At 35.4% G+C, this 21,244-nt stretch overlaps 1 protein-coding gene across 5 annotated transcripts in view; it reads left to right on the forward strand.

Moving 5' to 3' along the window:
• The window catches only part of LOC131060014 (peroxisome biogenesis factor 10), a 128,677-nt gene extending 116,359 nt beyond the window's left edge, over positions 1 to 12,318 (forward strand). For all 5 annotated transcript variants that reach the window (XM_057993110.2, XM_057993105.2, XM_057993108.2 and 2 more), the window contains 2 exons: positions 11,642 to 11,724; positions 11,878 to 12,318. In XM_057993110.2, coding sequence (XP_057849093.1) covers positions 11,642 to 11,724; positions 11,878 to 11,980 — 186 coding nt within the window. In that variant the 3' untranslated portion in view covers positions 11,981 to 12,318. The remainder of the gene's footprint in view (positions 1 to 11,641; positions 11,725 to 11,877) is intronic.
• Positions 12,319 to 21,244: the final 8,926 nt, after the last annotated feature.

The raw sequence follows: 21,244 nt of genomic DNA on the forward strand, positions 1-21,244 counted from the left end.
TTCAAAAAGCAGTTTTTCTTTTTCGTTGTTTTTTAAAATGTTTTTTGCTTTTTTTCATTGCTTTTCTGAAAAGTGTTTTTCGTTTTTTTGTTGCTTTTTTCAAAAAACAAATTTCCTTAATAAAATAATATAGTCTTCATGACCACTGTTTAGCACCTTGAACCTAGCGCACCTTTTTTAATAATCAAATCATCTTTGTGATTTAATTTTACTTTTTTGACAACTTTAATATTTAACCATTTAATAATTCAATTATTTTATGGACAACTACCAAAGTTGCAAAAAGTATTAATATAAACCAAAATATGAATTTTGACCACACCACTGACACCGTAATTGCATAGGATATCAATCTATATAAAAGTTGGCACTCTCCTAAGATGATAGACTTATCTAAGAAGTGTGGAGTGCTTCCAGGATGTTGGATTCGCACATGGAAGTTATCGTTGTGCATGCCTTGGTTTTAGAAACTTATTGCTGTTAGAATTTCCTTCCCAAAAAGTTGACACACTCCAAGAAAGTTGGAGTTTCCAAGAATGTTGGAATAGATCAGAAGAGTGGACATTACATGGTTTCATAGGTATCATGGTGGTTGTAAAAGTATCATAGCAATTATGTGTATAGGTGGTACTAAAGCCATGACGTATGGTGCAGTTTTTCCTAGAAGAAATGACAAGAGTAACAATTGTAAATTGTGTTTCTTTCATTTCTTTGCTTTTGGACTTCTTTATTTTTATTAACTTGATGTAAATATATAAATATACCTTTAAGGGCCATTGTAAAGTTCATAGAGTTTTAAACAAGTTTTTTTAACTCAGCTCTTCTTGTTTGAGTGAACAGGGAGTCAAGTGCAATAGGAGAGTGTGCATGTGATCAAGTTGCATTTAAAGTGTTAAGTTGTAATAGTGATTGGTGACCTTGATGGCTACATGATTGAAGTAAGCTTGTAATTTCAGGAGAGATAGTGGAAAGAGAAGGCGAGACTTTACACTTATGGAGTTTCTTCCCACATTGGGTGTTCACAACATTCTTTTGTCTTAAGCTATTTTTTTTTAACAAAATTTTCAGTTCTTATTCATTTTCATGTTTACACGTACAACTGTATACATTTTAATCCAATATTTAAAATAACTCATTTGTAGATCACATAGTAGCTATTTTCCTATTGTTTGTGTCCTTGGCTCTTTAGAGACCTTCCTGTACTAGGGATGTGGGTATGCTTCAGAAATGTCTACCCATCATCAGTTGTCAATTTGTTTTTTTGTCAAAATATCTCTGCAATGTTGGTACTACACAGGGACAACTTATTTTTCCCAAGATGGCTTGGGATGTCAATGATGTCTCTCGACCATCCTCATGCAATAATGTATGTATAAGCCCAAAATGAATTGAAAATTATTGTTGTTTTTTGAGGCCTCCACACCATACTCAGCCCTTGTCATGCCCCTTGGAGCAAAGGCCCATCTGTCTTGTTTCCCCATGAAAATCTGATGATAGAAGATATAACAGGCATTGGATTGATTTAAGGAACAAAACTGTATTAAGGAAAAGTAACCACCACGGGCATAAGATGTGTTTCATTAAGTCAATAAATGATTTGTTAAAGGCAACCAATAGTTAGGGAAGCAGCGATTGAAGTAAAGAGGAGACACCACCTTTCAAGAGAAAGGTCCACCTCAAGCATCACATCCCTTCAGTGATTGAGAAGGGTATAAGAAGGAGAGACGGGATGGTGGAGGAAGGATCATCAGAAAACAATTCAAATATCTATATCTTCAGATCATAGCATTGATATTTGATTATCATCAGGTAGTCAGCAATCGTATCTTCAGGAGATATCATCATCAGCATCAAAGCATAAAACAAATCTTCATATAGCCACCCGATCATTGGCATCGAAGGAGCAGATCAGATTGATATAAGATATCGTCTGGAGACTCAGTTGGGTTATAAGATTACAACAGACTGAATTATATGCAGTCATTATTTGCAACAGCAGTAATGTCAATAAAATCTATATTTGTTTATAATAGGGAATTCAGATTTATATGACGGCTATGCTTAATTTCATATATATACATAATACATTAGAAATTAGTATATTAACGACCTAATGCTTAATCATTCTGTATTGGCCCTCACAAGGATTGGTTGGATTTGTTAGGGAAATGTGGTATTAATATCTCACAAGGTAGGTGAGCCCCAAGAGGTGGTATGGACAAGTGTTCCTGGAACCCTTAGGGAGCCCAAGAGGTGGTATGGATGGGTGGTCCTGAAACCCTTGGGCCTACTTGTGGAGAATGGTTTTCTAGCGCCTTAACGTAGTTATTCCCCATCCTCTGTTAGGGTTGATGATTAGGAAAGAAGCAAGGATTGGGCTTAAATATAGTAATTATCAATTGTATTATGAATACTCTAGCTTTAATAATTTGACTTTAAGGCATAATAAGTTTGATGAAGTATGTCTAATTATGGAAAACAGGCACTCCTAGTAGGGGACATTACAGCCCTAAATGACTAAAAGAAGCGTCCCATTCCAATTCATTTTTAATTGCTAAAAAAACTGTAGTATAGTTGGAGGAATAAAACATTTTAAGCAAGGTTTGAAGGTGCAACTGGAGATAACAAAACTAAGGCAGCATCAATGAGCAATGAAATAACAAAACTAGTAGTAGAGGTAAGTGATTCTTTCTTTTTTTTAGAAAGTTTTGAGGAAGAAGTTTTAAATTTTTTTTCCAATTTTCAATTTGCACTCGCATTCTTCTTTCACAAAACATGGGCAGTAGTGACAATTGTGAACATGAAGTGGAAGAAATAAATACTAGAGTTTCAATCTCATTTGGGGGTTCATTAGGGAGTGGGAGTGTTGTGGCCCATGGGTGATGGAGAATAGCCACATTATCTATTAAAGTGCCCTTCCAAGCCTTAAAAACTTATGCAAAGGGCTCCTTCAATCCTTAAAAACCTCTTCTCCAATTTGTAACAGCACTAGACAAAGACAATTTTTTTATTGGGAGAAGTAGAGTGTGGTTGTCATATTTGCAACAAAGATATTAGAGGGAGCTACACTAGGGTAAATTGTCATCTCTTGGGCATGAGACATGGGGTTAAGGTTTGTCTATATATAAAGGACAATGAGAATGCAGAGGTTAATAGATTGCATATGGAGACAAAAGCTAGTTCTAAGGGTATGCCAATGTAGTTTGCACAATCAACTTTGTCATCCATGGGTGGTAGTGGTAGTGGTGATGTTTTCACAAGAAGAAAGAGAAAGACTAGCAGTAGTGAGAGGTCAGGAACAATTGTAGGTATGTTCCATATGCAAGCACAAGATGTGGCAAAGTCTTCCATTGTCAAATATTTCTACATGTCATCCCATTTCATGTGGCATGTTCTTCTTATGTCAAATGTTCAAAGATGCAGCTTCTATTGGTCCATTACCCTATTGGAGAGCATAAACTATGGATATTCTAAGGTGAATCTGGTGATGGAGGGCACAAGGAAAACATAGATTAGGACAAGTTGATTTTTTGTCATGGATGGGTGGACTGATATCAGGCATCAGCCACTCATCAACATTATAGTCATAGGTGCATTTGACTCTTATTTTCTTAGAGTTGTTGATTGTTTAGGGAAGTGCAAGGATGCAAACTCCAATTTTAGATTGTGAGAGAGGCCATAGAGGAGGTTGGAACCTCAAAGGTTGTACGAGTGGAGGGTGTTTACAAGCACATTGTTTGGACTCCATGTTGTGTTCATGCATTGAACAACACATTGAATGACATAGGGAAGGTAGATTGGGTGAAACAAATGCATTGAACAGACCATGTTTGGTTAATGATCATACTAGAAAGTGCCTTTCAAATCTTCACAAGTTGTCTCAAAGACAATTGTGTTGGAGACGGAATTTTCAAAAATAAAACACAAAATAACTAAAAACAAACCTAAAAGGAGAATTAGAATGTACAATCAAATTAAAACTTAAGTTAAAAAAAGAAGTTCCGAGTAAGTAAAGTGAAATTAAAACATACAAATTTATATTGCTTTAGTTCCTTTCAAAAACTCCAATTTTGAAAATGATCTAATTTTGCCTTGTTACATGTGGTGAATGGTGATGAATATCTGGATCTCCTCAGCCTCTGCATACAACTCTTTGATCCAATCAATTTTGTTTCCAATTTTTGGTTGCATAAAGATTGAGACAGTGGTTAGCACAATGTCCAAAAGATGTGTGAATAGCTTTCTTCAATCAATAACCCATCAACTTTACAATTTTTCACATTGTCCATTATAACTTGAACAACATAATGGGGTCCCACTTCCTCAATGGCAATGATGAAGATGTTTACAATAAATTGGCCATCCATCACTTTCCCCTCATAATCCTTGGCTTTAAAAAACATTGCCCCTTTAGGTGAAATTGCTATGACATTCATCAAGGGCTGATTTCAGCATCTTTCCACCCATCAAAAACAATGGACACCCCTATCTCGACCCATGAATCCCTTATAGGCCCTAATGGATTTTCTACAAGCTTGGCCTCCTTGTTGAATAAGGTGCCACACATCTTCTCATAACTTGGGTTTTGTACCCTTTTGTAGTCTAATTAATTTTTTTCACCATTTGTCAATATGGTGAGCATACAAGATTGAAGGTCAACCCATTTGCATTAATACATTTTCCTATGTGTTGATTGACAATGTCTTGAGTCTCATTTTGAAATGTCATTTCTAAATGGGTCGCTGTCTACCACAACATTGAAATTAAATGGGTGTATAGGGGGTTTCATTCCTTATGATCTTCTCCTCACTAAAAGATGATTTTATCTATGGCTTGCTACTTCATTTGCTTGCTCTTTCTCAATATATGCTATCACTTGCTTTAATGGCATGGGCACACCATTATTTCGAGGGTAAGATTTGATGCCTAGTGAATTCTATGTGAAGGGGCTTTCACCCAACTATATGAACTTGAATACATGACATCACACTCCCTACAAATCCAAATTTAATGCCCACCACTCAGAATTGACTGTATTATATCAACATACTTCCAAAGAGAACTTCAAGTTGTTTTGAATTTAGGTCATCTTGTGGAGCTAGAACCTAGCTACCATTTTAATTCTCTTGGCAACAAAATTTATAAATAACACTGTCAAAACAAATAAAAACAAAAAGTAGATACATAAAATTATACTCTTTTAAAATTTTAAGCATAGTGAAACATTCATAGACAAATGAAAGAAAAGCAAAGCAAAAAAAGAGAGTTTGTTTCATGTTTGTCACACAAAAATGGAAGAAAAAAATAAAATAAAATAAATTTTCAAAAAAGTTCTACGGTCTTCTTGACAGCTAATGGACAGTTGCACATGCATAGGAATAACAATGCAACTGTTGTGGAACTTTCAATGATCGCTCTGCAACTCTTTTGTTGAATGATAAGAAAGAATGATATTTCAATCTTTTGGAATGGTATTTGTCTTTTGCAATCAAAATGAGTTTGTTTTAGTGTTTGAAATGCTTTAGTTGGCACTTGTAGGGTTAGGATTTAATTTAGTGCAATCAGATCAAAGTCAAAGGTGATTTTTTTTAATAAAAAATTGCAATAAAAAAAAAAATTAAATTCCATCCAAAAGGTGACAGGTTTGCTGCAGTCCGTCTGGATCCTCCTTGGGTTTGTCCCATATGAACCCAATTTCTTCTGCTTTTGCCTTGCCAGAATCTGTAAGGGAATCGGATTGGACTATATGTCTAGTTCAAATCAGGATGCAGATCTGGCCTATCACCAAGCATATCTGACAACTCAGTCATTATGCATTGACAATTGAGATTTTCAGACAGACTTGCAAGTTTTTGGAAACTCATCGTCAAATTTTCAACTGAGTTACTTGCCCAAAGGTCTTGGCTCGTGAGTAATCATGAGTATGCAAGCTTTTGATCACGTTTTTGAACTATGAGAGTGGCAATAGGATAAGTGTCGCCAATTTTAAGACTCTTGAGAGTTATTTTGTAGGTGAAACTTCCTCAAGTATGATGCTATTCCCTAATTGAGACAACGGAGGAGAGAGGAGAGATTACAATTGTGGAAAAATGAGTGAATTGGTGATGTATGGCAGTGGCCAAATATACTTAGTTGGGGCTATTCTATGCCACTTGTCAATATTCCTAGATCTCTTTATATTGGCTTCAATAATGAAGGGATGTAGAGGAAGATCTGCAGTTGTTACTTCCAGCCATTTTTCCCCACTTTGGGGTTTTAGGATTAAAATCCTTGTGTTAATGTGGTTTGTTTCATTGTCTCGTTGTTATGATTTAAAATTTTAATATGCAGAATTCAAATCTCTCATTTCTAGCTCTTTTCCTATCACATATATGATTATATTTTTTGTGCCAATAGGAGGGTTTTGCTTTTACAGTTTACGGTTTGTACATGCAAGTGACTTATTTCCAGGAATAAAAAATAAAATTTTTCAAAGCACATACTTTGTTTGTCTTTTGTTTTAGCAATATTTACTCTTCCCATAGTCACTTGCATCTACAAACAGTACCTACCCAGAGATAAGGTTGACCCATCTCATTCAAACCAAGCTTGAAAAACTCGAATTTTGCAATAACTTGGCAAGGCCAAAAAATTTTAAAAACTCGGGACTTGCCAAAACTCGGCAAAACTCGGCAACTTTATCGAACATTTGAAAATACATTTTCTTTTTATATATAATTCAAAAACACACATTTACACCAAATTTGTATAACATATATGATTTCCATGATATATAAATCAAATTTTTTTGGTAATACATAGCAACAAATGCAAGTATCATAGCATAAACCAAAAACCAAGTGCAACATATGAATAAGAGTTCAATACATATCAACGTATCATAGTGACAGACTCATAGAGTCATAGAGTCATAGACCACAAAACAAGAACCTCCGAAATTCTGATTACATATCAAGTTCAAAGTTTGGTATCAATGAAAATAAGAAATCATAAATTGCATCTACGACTAAAGCTCAAAACAGATTGTGGCCGCTGGGTGGGTGGTGCTGAAGTAGTGGCAACATCCTCAACACTAACAGGTGCCTCTGCTGCATGATCAACCTCCTGCTCCTCCTCACGTGCTGCCACTTCCGCATCCCATTCCTCTCCTGCCCTCTCCAACTCACTCAGCTGCTCATTAGTAAGGAATGGATCCAAATCATTATCAACATCATCAGGAGAAGCAACCCATTCTGCTGCATATGGATCAATGTCATCCAAGTCAAGTGCTTCATGTGAATCTTGCCCTAGCACCTTCTTCTCATGTAATTGAATGTTGTACCGCACATAGACAAGATCATTCAAGCGTTGTTGAGTCAACCTATTGCGCTTTTTTGTGTGGATGTTCTCAAAAACACTCTAGTTGCACTCACAACCAGAAGCACTACAAGGCTGTGATAATATGCGGATGGCAAGCTTTTGAAGATTAGGCGTTGTGGCACCATAATCTTCCCACCACAAATCTGCAAGGATACAAAATGTGATTTATAACTTGTGAAGATTTCAATAATCTTAAAGAGAGAAATAAATGGTAAAAATTAAACATATGTTTTTTTAACCTGGTCGTAAGGTGGCTCTCCTACGTTTGCAATCAGGCGAAGAAAACAATTCCCCTAAGGCCTTCTTATAGCTCTACAACTCATCAAGTATCAGGTCTCGAAGGATCTCATCATCAACTAATCTTCGAATGCATGTGTCAAGGCCAATTCTAACCTCTGCATCTGCTCTGAAACTCGGAGAGTAAAAAAACTTGGGATTCAAGAAGTAGGCAGCAACATGAATATGTTGGTGGAGTTGATGGTTCCACCTCCGATCAATTATGCGCCATATGGGTTCATACTTGGTCTTGTTTGACCCATACAAGTGTTGAATCGCCTCTTTGGCCTTATCCATGGCCTCATATAGATACCCCATGGAGTTATGATGCCCATCCACCATTCGTAGCACCCTCACCAACGGTTCCGACACCTAGATATAAAAAATCTAACAAAATCAGCAGATTGAAATATTAGAAAATTAAATAATAAATCATCAATTAAAGTTTCAAAACTTACATTGATGATCTCCTCCACTATCTTGGCAAAATTAGTATCAAAAATGGCAATCACAACCTTCTTTGCTTCAGGCTTTGTAGCATAAGGACTCCCCAACCATCTTTCACTCACGAACATCCGCTTCAGTTGGGCAATGTAGCTAGTATGCTCTGCAAGGTGAGGAAATTGGTAGCAAAGCGTGTGACCCCCGATCGCACAAGATCCTTACCTTCAGTGTGCTCTCTCATAAGATTCAGGACCCATGTGTGATTGTAGATGTATTTGGTGATATTCTTTCCATCTTCAACCACTTTCTTTACCCAACTTAGTTTCCCTATGTCCTCAAGGAGCAAGTCAAGACAATGGGCAGCACAAGGGCTCCAAAATAATGTCGGATGTCTAGCCATTAGAAGTCTGCCGGCTGCCACATATGCAGCTGCATTATCAGTCACAACTTGGATGACATTCTACACTCCCACATCCATCATCACCTCATCCAACATGTTGCACAAGGTCTCCGCATTCTTCACTTCATTGGAGGCATCAATTGATTTTAAAAATACTAACTGTCCTCCTGAAGCAACTAGAAAGTTGATGAGTGTCCTATTCCTACCATCTGTCCATCCATCAGAAAGAATGGTGCAGCCATTCTTTTCCCAAATAGTCCTTTGCTCTTCCACTAATGCATGAGTGTTTTGGACCTCATCCTGCAATAACGGTCCACTTACCTCGTAATGGCTTGGGGACTTGAACCCCTTACCTGCCACAGTCAACGCGGTGACCAATTGGTCCCAAGATGGACTAGAAATAGCATTGAACGGAACATCGTTGTAGATAAAAAATCTAGCACACGCCACCTTGGCTTGTTGGTGAACCTCTTTATTCCATGCAGTGCCAAGCAATCCAGGTTGTGCACCAGGAGTGTTACGTGGAATAAAGAAGTTTTCCATGTTGCTGTCCAAAGTTACCTTTGCTCGTATCCGTGGCCCAAGGGAAGACCCAGATGTCCCCACATCTGTATGTGACCCTATGGAACTCAAATCTGCCCTTGGGGCTGCCATTGCCTCTGCTGTTCTCTTTTTTGTTGCCTTCCTTTGATCATATGCTTCAAGCGCTGCTATTGCATCTCTTGTAGCCTCTTCAGTACATTCCGTACAGATTGTGGTATCTTGGCATTGAATTTTTGCAAGGTGATATTTGAACCTATTAATGCCACCTTTTACAATTTTTTTGCAATGGTTGCAAAAAACATCTCCTCGTTTTGGATCTGGTCTCCCATGTTTCCAACAAGGGTCTCTCTTTTTGCCACCAACTTTAACTGTAGAAGCTGAATCCATTTTCTTTCAAAAAGATGTGGAAAAGAACCTAGCAAAAGAGAGACAACATTTAGAGATCAATAACATTGTTAACAAAAAAAATCACGAACATCCAAAAATTACAATGACTGTATAACTGTATTTTATTTACAGTCATCTATTAATAGATGACTATCTAAAATTAAAATTTTTAATTGGTTGTGTATTTTTTTAAGTTTTAAACTTCAAATTTAAATTTAAATGAAATACTTTAATACACAGTTGACAGTCATTTCAAATGACTATGTATTACACAGTCATTTCACAATTGACTGTGTAATACACAGTCATTAATTACAATGTACATTAATGTATTACACAGTCATCAGTCATTTGAAAATGACTGTGTATCACACAGTCATTTCAAATGACCGTGTATTACACAGTCATCAGTCATTTGAAAATGACTGTGTATTACACAGTCATTTGAAATGACCGTGCATTACACAGTCATCAGTCATTTGAAATGACTGTAATGACTGTGTATTACACAGTCATCAGTCATTTTCAAATGACTGTGTATTCATTTGAAATGACTGTGACTGTGTAATACACAGTCATTTTCAAATGACTGTGACTGTGTAGACTGTGTAATACATAGTCATTACAGTCATTTGAAATGACTGTGACTGTGTATTACACAGTCATTTCAAATGACTGTGTAATACACAGTCATCAGTCATTTGAAATGACTGTAATGACAATACACAGTCATCAGTCATTTCAAATGACTGTGTATTACACAGTCATTTTAATTGACTATGTATTCACAGTCATTTAAAATTTTAAAACATAGTCATTTGACTCATTTTAATTGACTGTGAATACATAGTCGATTAAAATTTAAAATGACTGTGAATTCAAAATAAAACAATACAAAAAGATCACGAATAAACAAGTAAAAACTTGGTCGTGCGTGCAAATGCAAACCCTATTGGAAATCGCGTGGCATTTTTTGCCTTCCGGAGTCGCGCAAAATGGAATAAAGACTTAGGTTTTTTTTTTGCCTACGACTTAAGTCGCATTTTTCTCGCGTTTTGTGCCGCGTTTTCGGGTGGGTTTTGGCGATTAACGGCGAGTATTTGTCAATAAAATCGCGGCAACTATATGGAAAAATCGTGCCGAGTTTTTCCACGATTAACTCGCGCACCATTAGGGATCGCGATTACTCGCGAGTTTTCTAATGGCTCGCCGAGTTTTGCAAGCCTGATTCAAACACTGATTCACTCACTTATTATTCTTAGCAATTCGGGGGAGAGAAATTCTTTTGGATCTATGTTAGGTGTCTTAAGAAAAACCTATCAGTAATTCCCAATCACTCAACTAAGTCAAGTGCGTGTATGCCAGCACCATCGTTAGCAGTTGCTCATAGGCTTTCCTCTAGTTCATGTTGGGTTGCCTGTCTCCTTGATTTCAAATTTAAAATTTCGAGGCTAGGCAGTTAGAGTCAACCTGAAAAGCAAAAGTTCGGTGAATCATGACTCTGTTCCTCCCTATCTGAAACTGTCGTCTAGGCTGCTTTTACTCGTTCCAAAATTATCAACACTGTTTGAGTTATTTATACCAAATCATATAAATATTTAAAAAGATTTATTCCAACCTATATAACAGATTTGGTGAAGTACATAATTTTGTGGTCCACCGCCTCGAGGGGTTCAGGTATAGTTTTGATATTTGTGTGAGCAATCGCCCAGGAGATTCGTCATGTAACAAATTCAATGTTATTGTTATACATATTATGGCCAAGTTTAGCTGTGCCAAATTTGGGGGAATAAAATTGGTAAACCAATCGGAACCAATAACATAGTAAAAAATTAAAGGATTTGGTATTTTAAATATGTTGCAGTTGGAAAATCAAAACATATGCCCAGTTGGAAATTATATAATGGTTATCATTTTGTTTCTAAAGACTAAAGGTATTATATATATAGAGAGAGAGAGAGAGAACCAAATATGGGTAAAAAATGTGGATTACCAGGCTGGATATACCAGACTTAGACCGAGGATCACAAGACTTGAAGTCTTGAAACTGAAACCCCAATCCAAACTGGGAACATAGTCAAAAGGTAAAGGATTTGGTGTTTTGGATTTGTTACAGTTGGAAAATCAACACATGTATCCTGCTAGAAAATATATGCATGGTTATGCGTTTCTATTACAGAAATTAAAAAGCTAAATATTCATCTGATTTATTTTATTTGTGCTGATGTTCAGACAGGGGTTTTGAGTAAGTGCCCACTATGCCTTAGTCCCCGCCAAAATCCTACAGCTACACCATGTGGTCACGTCTTTTGTTGGTATGTAATCTGCAATTATTGTAAATATTTATTAAATTATTATTTTGCTATTTTGTTGACAACACTGACATTGATGAAATCATATACAGCAATCTCTATGCATAAGTTGTATCTAACTTCACACACCACCCCTTTTGGTATGTGCTTGGACAGGAATTGCGTCACTGAATGGTGCAATGAGAAGCCAGAGTGTCCTCTCTGTCGTTCTTCTGTGTCACATTCAGATTTGGTGTGCATATATCATGCAGACTTCTAGATCTTTAGGAATTGAGGGAAATTTGATTCCTGCAGTTGTATGTGGAGTAAAATTTCTAATCTGAAGTTGGGGCAAAGTTTATTTCCAATCCTTGATATTGGAGACACCTTGGGTGTCTTATCTTCGTTTCTTTGTATATGCTTTTACATTCCTCCATAAATATTTTTTTTGGATACTCAAAATCATTTCCTCTTAACATTATGTTAATTGTTAAAATAAAGGTAATTAGTTCAAGAAGGTTGAGATTCGAGAGGATGACTCAGATCTTGAAATATAGTTCCGATACAAGCTGAGGTTGTTTGTTTATAATAATAAAGAAAATTGAAGTGTTTTATTGATGGAGTCATTGCAGATAATTAAATCATAAAATTAATTAAAAAAACGAGTATGGGAATATCTCTCTGGAAATAAAGATTTGAGGGAGATATTGATCTGCAACCATATAGGTTCCATTGACTTTTTTTTAATTGAAATTGGGTTTTGATTTTTATTAATCAAATAAGACATTGGGTAAATGTACCCTTGTTTTTGCTTTGGTGTTGCAACTGCTAATCACGAATCTTTTTGCAAATGAGGAGCTAGAGGAACAAAACCCATTACTAAAGAGGTTGATGCCCATAGTTATAAGAATGAGGTTGCAGGATTACCAAAGAGGTTGTTTTCCCATAGTTATAACCTCATAGGATTTATAAAGAAGGGCCTAATAATTGCCATGAAGAAGGCAGTATGCATAATATTTTGATATTTGGTGCACAAATCAGGGGATTTAGCTCTAGAGTAGCAACCTTCAAACATAGGTCCAAGAAACTCAAAAAGATAAGCAATCTTTTACTATCAAAGAACATGGATTAGTATAGGATAGTTTAAAAGCCGAAATGAAAAACAGTAAGCAATGTTGATACACAACAAAGGGATGAATTAGCAGCCAAAATCTTATAAGGAGACAATTGTAACAGTCATAATGGGACAAAAAAGATCAGTTATAGTAGTCTCGGGTCAAACACTACAACCTGCTCATCTTCCAAGCAGCCATTACAAAGACTACATCCATTCAGTGGATAAAGTGATGCATAGATAAGAGTTTCAATTTTGATATAGGTTGCATACCTAATAAGCTTAAGTCAGTATTCAAAACCCTCTAAGACAACCAACATCATAAGTTTTGCTCAAAAAGTATTGATGCAAATCACCGAGAAAGACAGATATAGAAATAGACCTAATCATGAGATGTTTATAATGCATTTTGAAATGTGCAACCTTGAATATACAGAGATTGCAGCTGTCAGCTCTGAGACAAGTACATGACAGCAATATTTATTGGTCCAAGATTCATCCAAATGACTCAAAGAGCAATCCTAAACATAGTCACAACAAGTTTTACAACTCCTAGTTATAACAAAGCTATAGTTCTTCCAATACACAGGATGCCTAGAACAGTCTTCAGGATCAAAGAAAGTGTTAGTCGCATTGACATTAGATAAGCATGACAATCAAAGCAACAATATAGCAACACATTGACATTAGATCATCTTTCAAAAATAAAGAAGACCAGGAGGAACAATCCCGAACACTCATAAGTAGTCATATAGAGCTCACAATGAATAAGAATAGCTAGAAGAGCATTGACAGAGAGATGAAGAGGTGAACAACTCAAAGAACTTTTTGCAGTCCAGGGTAAACATATGCCGGTCTAATCCATTGTCAAAGGAAGAGTCATAAGGTTTGATGAAAGTACAATGAAGGTTGTGAGTATAATCCAATCAATGAGCAGCCATGAATGGAGCAAGGCTGAACAGAGTGTCTTAGAAAGATGAACAATCAACACCAACAAAGGAGATATTAAAAAATTATAAAAACTTCCCAAAATTATAAAAACACTCTAGAAACTTCTCATTAAACTTTATGAAAAGAAAGACAAAGTTAAAATACACATAAACATGGGACATTACACCGGTTGACGCTGAAACAAAAAGTTCATGCATCTTATGGAATATATAAATTAGTAAAGGTAAAAAATCATTAATTATGTAATATTGCTATGCCACCTATCAGATTTGATTGCACACATGTGCCACTATTGTTGAGGATTTTCAAAACCCACAGAAGTGGAGTTTCCCTTCTATACATGCTGGTACACTTGCAATTTATTATAAAAGACAAGCAGTAATGTCCACTAACATCTTTGATACTCAACTTCATTTATACCTGTTATTAAAAAAATTACTACAAAAGATTTTGTCAAGGTGTTTCATTTATGTTTGTTCCTAATTAAAGCATTACAAAAGATTCACTAGAGGTGTGGTTTGAGGTATCATAAACCATAAGATAGCTACTACCTGAGAACAACATGACATGCTAGCTATGGGATGAAACGAGAACTCAAATGTAATGTCCCCTTTTCCAAAAAATCCCAAGATGATATGAAAGCACATTTCCCATTTCCTGTGGGTTAAGGGGATTATCATAAGGGAAATAAATTATATTATTTACATGTTAAAGTGGGTGTCCAGGTTATGGGGCCTTTTGTGTTTAAAAAAAAATATTTTCTTAAGTGGGCATTGGCCATAGGTTTTGAGTGGAGTTTTTTTAAAGGATAAGCTGGTGCCTATTTAATCTAAGCCAAGGATGCAAGACGGTATACTTGTTTATTAACTGATTCCCTTGAATGGATTGGACATATTGTTTGTCTATCACTAGAGATTGGAGGACGAAAACCCCTATAATTTCCATCAGCAAAATCATGGACGAAAACCCCTGATTCAGACTGATGAAATTCCACACAAGAATTGTGTTAAAGATGCAAAAAATTGCTGATTATATGGCAAGTTATTAAGACATAGATCACTATTGGGGATGGTGTTCCTAAGTGCCATTGCTGCTGGTATAAGGTGACTGTCATATCACCACTCTTATTGTTTGGGCAGCTCTTACAGTGCCTGTGTGTTTGGGTGGTGATAGGTAGAACTACCTTGGGACCTACGGTTTGTAATATTGAGGTTCCTTTTAAGCACCATTGCTAGATATTTGCTACATTTTTAATAATAAAATTTGTTGCTGTTATTCCCAGAAAGATGTGGTAATTGCAACCATAATTCCAAGAGCCAAACACGGTCCTAGGACATCTGGAGGTGAAGAAACCCTTGACAGTCCAATCAGCCATATAGTAATATTCAAACTGCACCAAAACATAGCATTGATAGTCAATACAATGACATTATAGTAATGGTGGGCATGATAAAAGAACAGTAGTCATCAAACCCTACCATTCAAAGACACTATTTGCAGTCACAAGGAACAATAATACAATGCATTTACAAGGCACAGACAGGGCCATTACTAAGCACTATAAAATATACAACAAAGACAATGAATATTAGCATTCACAGTCACTGTATTGAGGCAATAGAGACTATAACTGTCAAGAGAACAATGGGATAAGAATAGTCCAAATCCCAATGAGAAGACAATGATCTTCAATAACCTAAGACCATCAAGATTAGTCTAAGGATAATCTTGTTGTAAACAGTAAACACAAAATACAGTGGATTCATAGTCTTCAAGGTAATTGATAGAGGGTAATGACAGTGGACATATACAGATTGAGGATTGTGGACAACAAAATCAATACCCAGTGAAAAGTATTGTACCAGGAAAATCAGTGTCAAGGATCACATGGAATAGCAATGATAGATGGCAGCCTTGTATGCAGTCGTAGATAGGTCTTATTTTGATATTTATGTTGATATTTGTTAGCAAGTGCAACAATGATAGAAGAAATACAAGATACCGACATTAGCTAATGGTTGTCTTAGTTATAAAATAATCCCAAGCTGACTGTGGTAGTCATAAACAAAGTAAAGGGTTCATACAAGTTTAAAACCAAGACAGTCATAAAGAAATACAGTCTTAAATGAAAAAGGTTCAATATTGATTCATAGCACTCACCTCAAGTTCAGTACCGCTACTACTATGAATATCATGCACATAATCCTCGAATTCATCATGATCGCTATCAATATCAACAGCTCTAGTGGCATCAAGGTATTTTTGTTTTTGTGCAGCTTTGATAAAATTGCTCTGCATGTATAAAAATATATCCAGATGAGGAGTAATTCATTTAAAAAATAGTCAACCAAAGGAAAAATTTCATAGATTCATTATTCTATATATGGTTGTAAAACATTTGCATACATCTTTAAAATACAATATAAAGATGATATAATTGAGAATCAAAATATTGAGGGATATACTCTAACCTGATCTGAATCTGTGGAATTATGGTCATTCCATGTAGAAACTATAGGCTTAACAGAGGCAGCCAACTGCGAAACTTTCTCAGAGAGATTGTGTACAAGCAACTCATTATATCTTGGTACCCTTCATTTGAGTTGACATGATTTGGAGAGGCTCTTACTGGGCGTTCTACAGATGGCTGTGAAATCTCTGTTGACGAAATAGATTTCCACTTCATACTACTCTTAGATTTAGTAGGATCTAGTGCTACCTTATAATTGATAATATGTTCTACACCTTCTTCTCTATTATTGTTTTCCACCTAAAATACAATGTCAATTTCAACATATTCTCAGTTCAATAAAAAATTAAAATAAATAACACAATGTAAATTGAACCAAAAAGCCATACACTTACTCCAAATTTGTCCATTTTGGCCTGCAACCCGCCTCGGCCAAATGTATATTCAGCCCTCACATTATCTCTTGCTCTTTTGCCTCTGTTACTATTTGCCAAATATTATTTGGAACACATACTTTCTTTCAATGCATCCCACTATTTGGGAGATAGAGTGGAGTCAAACCTCTCTTTTCCTTCCATGATTTATTTTCTGCAATTGTATCTAAACTTGTTCATTAGAAGTTTCATCTTGTGCTTGTAATATTTTCTTGAGATTTGTCCACCAATAGTTTCAAAGGCATTTTCAATTTTTTGTATAACATTTTCCACACTTCATGCATCTTGCTCTACAAAATTTGATTTGTAAATATCCAAATGGGCTCTACATCTTACACCCAACTCGAAGGCCCACCTTGCAACATTTTGCCCAATGGGTTCACCATCTCTTGATACCTCAACCGAGAATGGATTCTTCCCTTGTAATTTTCTTCTTTTGGATTCCTCTCTGTATATCTATATAAATCTTGACTCAATCTCTATCTTTTAACAAAAGAAAGCACATCTTTGGTTAAACCACTACCAATATTTCTAGCTAATCCTCTAATTCCATCAAAAGTTGCAGATGCAATAGCTGTACTCAGAGGCACATCTGATGCAAGCAGACTCTCTTCATGACTTTCATTAACTAGAACTTCATGCTCCTTGGCCACATCAACTGTGGCACGAGTAGATAGATCAGTATCAATCTCCGCAAATTTCACTTCAAACACATCCTTTAATCTTGAATAAATCATGTGCAGACTTACTGTTTCTTTGCTCTCATGTTTTTCAATAATCTCCCTTAGACTTTATGCTAAGAAATCATCATGTGTTATATCAGGTTGCACATCACCATGTGCTTTGTCAGATTACACATCATCACAACTATTGTTTTCACCAACTACATTTGTTGAATCACAAAAGCATTGGCTTCTACGAGTTGGCAATTTCTTTTTGTTTTTTCTCTACATTTTCTCTGCACTCTTTTTTTGCTTGGAAAACAAAAAAAATATCATATCATGTCTTATATACATAAATCTCTTGCCTATAAAATTTCATTAAATACTATTAAACAAATAATATACTACTTAGTGGATTTACAACTTGCATGTTTGTTAATCTAAGATGCGACAAAAATAAATTATTCTTGGCCACACGTTCTTCATGAAAGCGCTCATAATCTGTCACTGTAATTTCTAAAATATGATCACTATCATCAATTTGCACCTTAAATTCTTTTTCCTCTTTTCTTGATGTCCAAATAAACAATAATGTATAAATTAGCAACTTGATATAGAGATAATTAACCATAAAAAAGAAGACAGTCAATCACCATGTTGTGAGCAACATACATAATGAAGATTGTTGCTTAAAAGGCAGTCTAAATAGAGCTATCCTAACTAAAGCAGTGCTCGACAAAGGCACCAATGCATCAAGAGTAAGGAATTTGTCATAGTCATTTTAGGAGTGTGCAAAGGAACAACAAATGCCTTTGCAAAAACCTTATAATGTTCTTGACAGAGACATCCATTAAAAAAGCAACCTTAGATTTAGACATTTGTGAAGGCTTCAAGCACAAACCTTCAAACGTATAGTCAAGTAGACTTTTGATAGGCCAAATCAACAAAAGAGAAAATATTTCAATTCATTATAGAAGGTAGATTGTTTCTTAGTATTTAGGTTCCTAAGTCTCAGAGCAATTCAAAGAACATTGTTTGATTGTGAGCCTAGGATAGCATTTAAAAGACACAGAGAGTAGCATACATGCTCAGGCAAAAGAAATACTAGTTTTCTTTCATGGACTGCCCTAAAGGTCAGATCTCAAGCAAGGTAGTGATTTTAATGTTGTCACAGTCATAGTAAAGAACATCTCTTTGATTGATGAAAAGGTTATTCCTTGCATTCAAAGAGTTATCATTGTCAAAGAGATCTATAGTAGCAGTATTTGTTTGAGTGAGAAACATTTGTTTTGAATGACAAATGAAAGGGAATGCATCTCGACAAACAATAAATAAGATCAAAGAAAAGTCAATTCATTGATGACAGTAAGTGTTCAAAGGATCTAAGCAAGATCCAAATAGTGGAATGATGGGAGAAAGAGAGAGTTTAATGCACTCTCAAAACAATGGATAGTAAGCACATAGAAATAGATGCAAATCTGGGGCAAGCAGTGAAAGAAGATAACATATTTTAGAACTTATGAAGCAACAAAATGATGAAAGACTATGGACAAAGTTCTCAATCAATGGCAAATCATGCCACTTAGAAGAGTCTTTCCAAAGAACACTACAAAGATATCATTTATAATAGAAATGAAATCTTATGAGGACAATCAATGAAGAGGTGGAGTCATTCATCATTTGCATTAAGAAGGGATTTAAGACATTTCTTTCTTCTTACCATCTCAGTGATCAAAACAATCCTCAATCAATGCATACAAGGAGTAGAGTAGTGCCATGCTACACCAAAGAGGTCACATGGAAACAGTCCAAATTTAGCATCATGAACACAAATGAAGGCACAAATACAAGAGAATATAACATGTTACAGTATACACCCCTGTGTAAGGCACAAAATGAGTCCAAGATGACAGATCCTCACGGTCAAGGGCATCCATCACAAGAACAACAAAATGGCAGAGTTCTTGATATAGATAATGAGCTTTAGACTTGTCATGGCATCAATGTGAAGGAAAAATAACTCATATATTTAGACATGAAGGTAGTCATAGTCAAATCATGGAAGAAGCTACATGTAGCAACCATGCAAATCACAGAGCATCTAAAGAGAAACTTGATCATAGCAGCATAGATCATTTAGATAATGGTGGGTAAAGTGTATGAAGAATAAAGGGAAGTCATATAAGTATGAGAAGCCAAAGATAGTGAAAAGGTCTCAGTAATATGAAGGCATATCAAGTACAAAGGTCAACAAAGTGAATACAAAGAGTTCCTCATCATTTTCACATGATTATTGATCATAATAAAGGAAATCCTCAGACAAAGCTACAATAGATAAAGATCAGTGACAAAGATATAAAGACAACATCAAGGTATGCTAACTCAATCACAGTGGAGACATGCTTCAATAATCACCTACAAAGATCATAGAAAAAGAAAGCACAATCCCAAAAAGGCTTGAAGATTAAAATAGTGGATGAGAACTCAAAACAAAATTGTAGTAGAGATGCAATAGAAAAGATTAAAATCTCAAACAAAGGACAGTAATATTATTGTCTCATAAAGGGGATAATCATGGATTAGAAGCACATCCAAGTCTACAATAAATGAGAAAAATATAATGGACAACCACCATTTTATATGAGAAACGAATGACAGTTCACCATGACACAAAGATCTTGATGAATCTGTTATAGAGCTACAAAGAATAAGGCTGCAACATAGGAAAGAGCAGGGGTATAAAATCAAAAAATGCAACATAGAACAACCATCAGTCAAGAACAATAGAGTGCAAATTTATAAAGATAAGATAAGGTGGTAATCATAGAATCTCAGTCCTTATAAATGAAGTAATCATAAAATATGCCAAGAAAGGTATCAAGTCAAATTTTTGAACTTGAGGTATTTTGTGCTCAACTAAAATCCTAAGCCTAGATGATGCCTAGGCAAACGTGGCATTATGAGCTAAGCATGGTCAATAATTCTTGGAGATCACCAATATAAATGAAAAAGGATAGTAAAAGACACTTGGAAATACAATAGCAGTCGGTCCATTATGTAGTATGTTGAGACTGACAATCCTTTGGTAGGGACAGTGAGCAACACTTGTCAAAGATGCATGTCCAAGTCAAATAGTAATGCCTTAGTCATAATGTATAAGAGAAACACCTAATGTAGAAACAATTATGGCAAGTTTTGACACAGTAAAGAAGCATTTCATGACATAGCAGCCTCAGATACAAATACAGTTGTAAAGGAACAATGTATTGATGAAGACAGTGATTGTGATTGAAAGATAGTTCGTAATAGGAACAACAAAAGGTAAAAGAAGGATGAAAATCAAAATAGTGGATACACAATACCCAAAAGACAGGTTGCAGCTCCATGACAAAATACTGTTTTTAAAGACCCCAAACACATAGCAACAAGCCCTTGGTTGATATAGTGAATGAATATTATTGAGGAAAGAATATTCTACTATAGTCACATGCTCAATCGTATCCTAAGAATACAATCAAGACTTACAAATTCAATGTATCCTAAGTATACTTATAGAGATGCATCTTAAAGCAGTCATACACCCATGCACAGATACATCAAGTGTCCTTAATAGTGGAAGCAAATACATAATGATAAATCCTTTTCTTTAGAGGAAAAGTTCATGAAATAACAGAGAAAGGATATAATGGGCTACAACAATGAGAGCTTTAGATAAGACAAATTGATATAAGGTTTTGATCAAATTCAACATAGTGAAACATATTCATATTGCATCCTCATTTATATATGAAAACATATTCATATTGCATTCATATATGAAAACATATTCATATTGCATCCTCATTTATATTGAAAACATATTCATATTGCATTCATATAGCAACTTTGTTCAACATTAAATCTTTGAAACATG

Source organism: Cryptomeria japonica, chromosome 8 (genome assembly GCF_030272615.1).
Source record: "Cryptomeria japonica chromosome 8, Sugi_1.0, whole genome shotgun sequence".
In the NCBI taxonomy this organism is placed as follows: domain Eukaryota; kingdom Viridiplantae; phylum Streptophyta; class Pinopsida; order Cupressales; family Cupressaceae; genus Cryptomeria; species Cryptomeria japonica.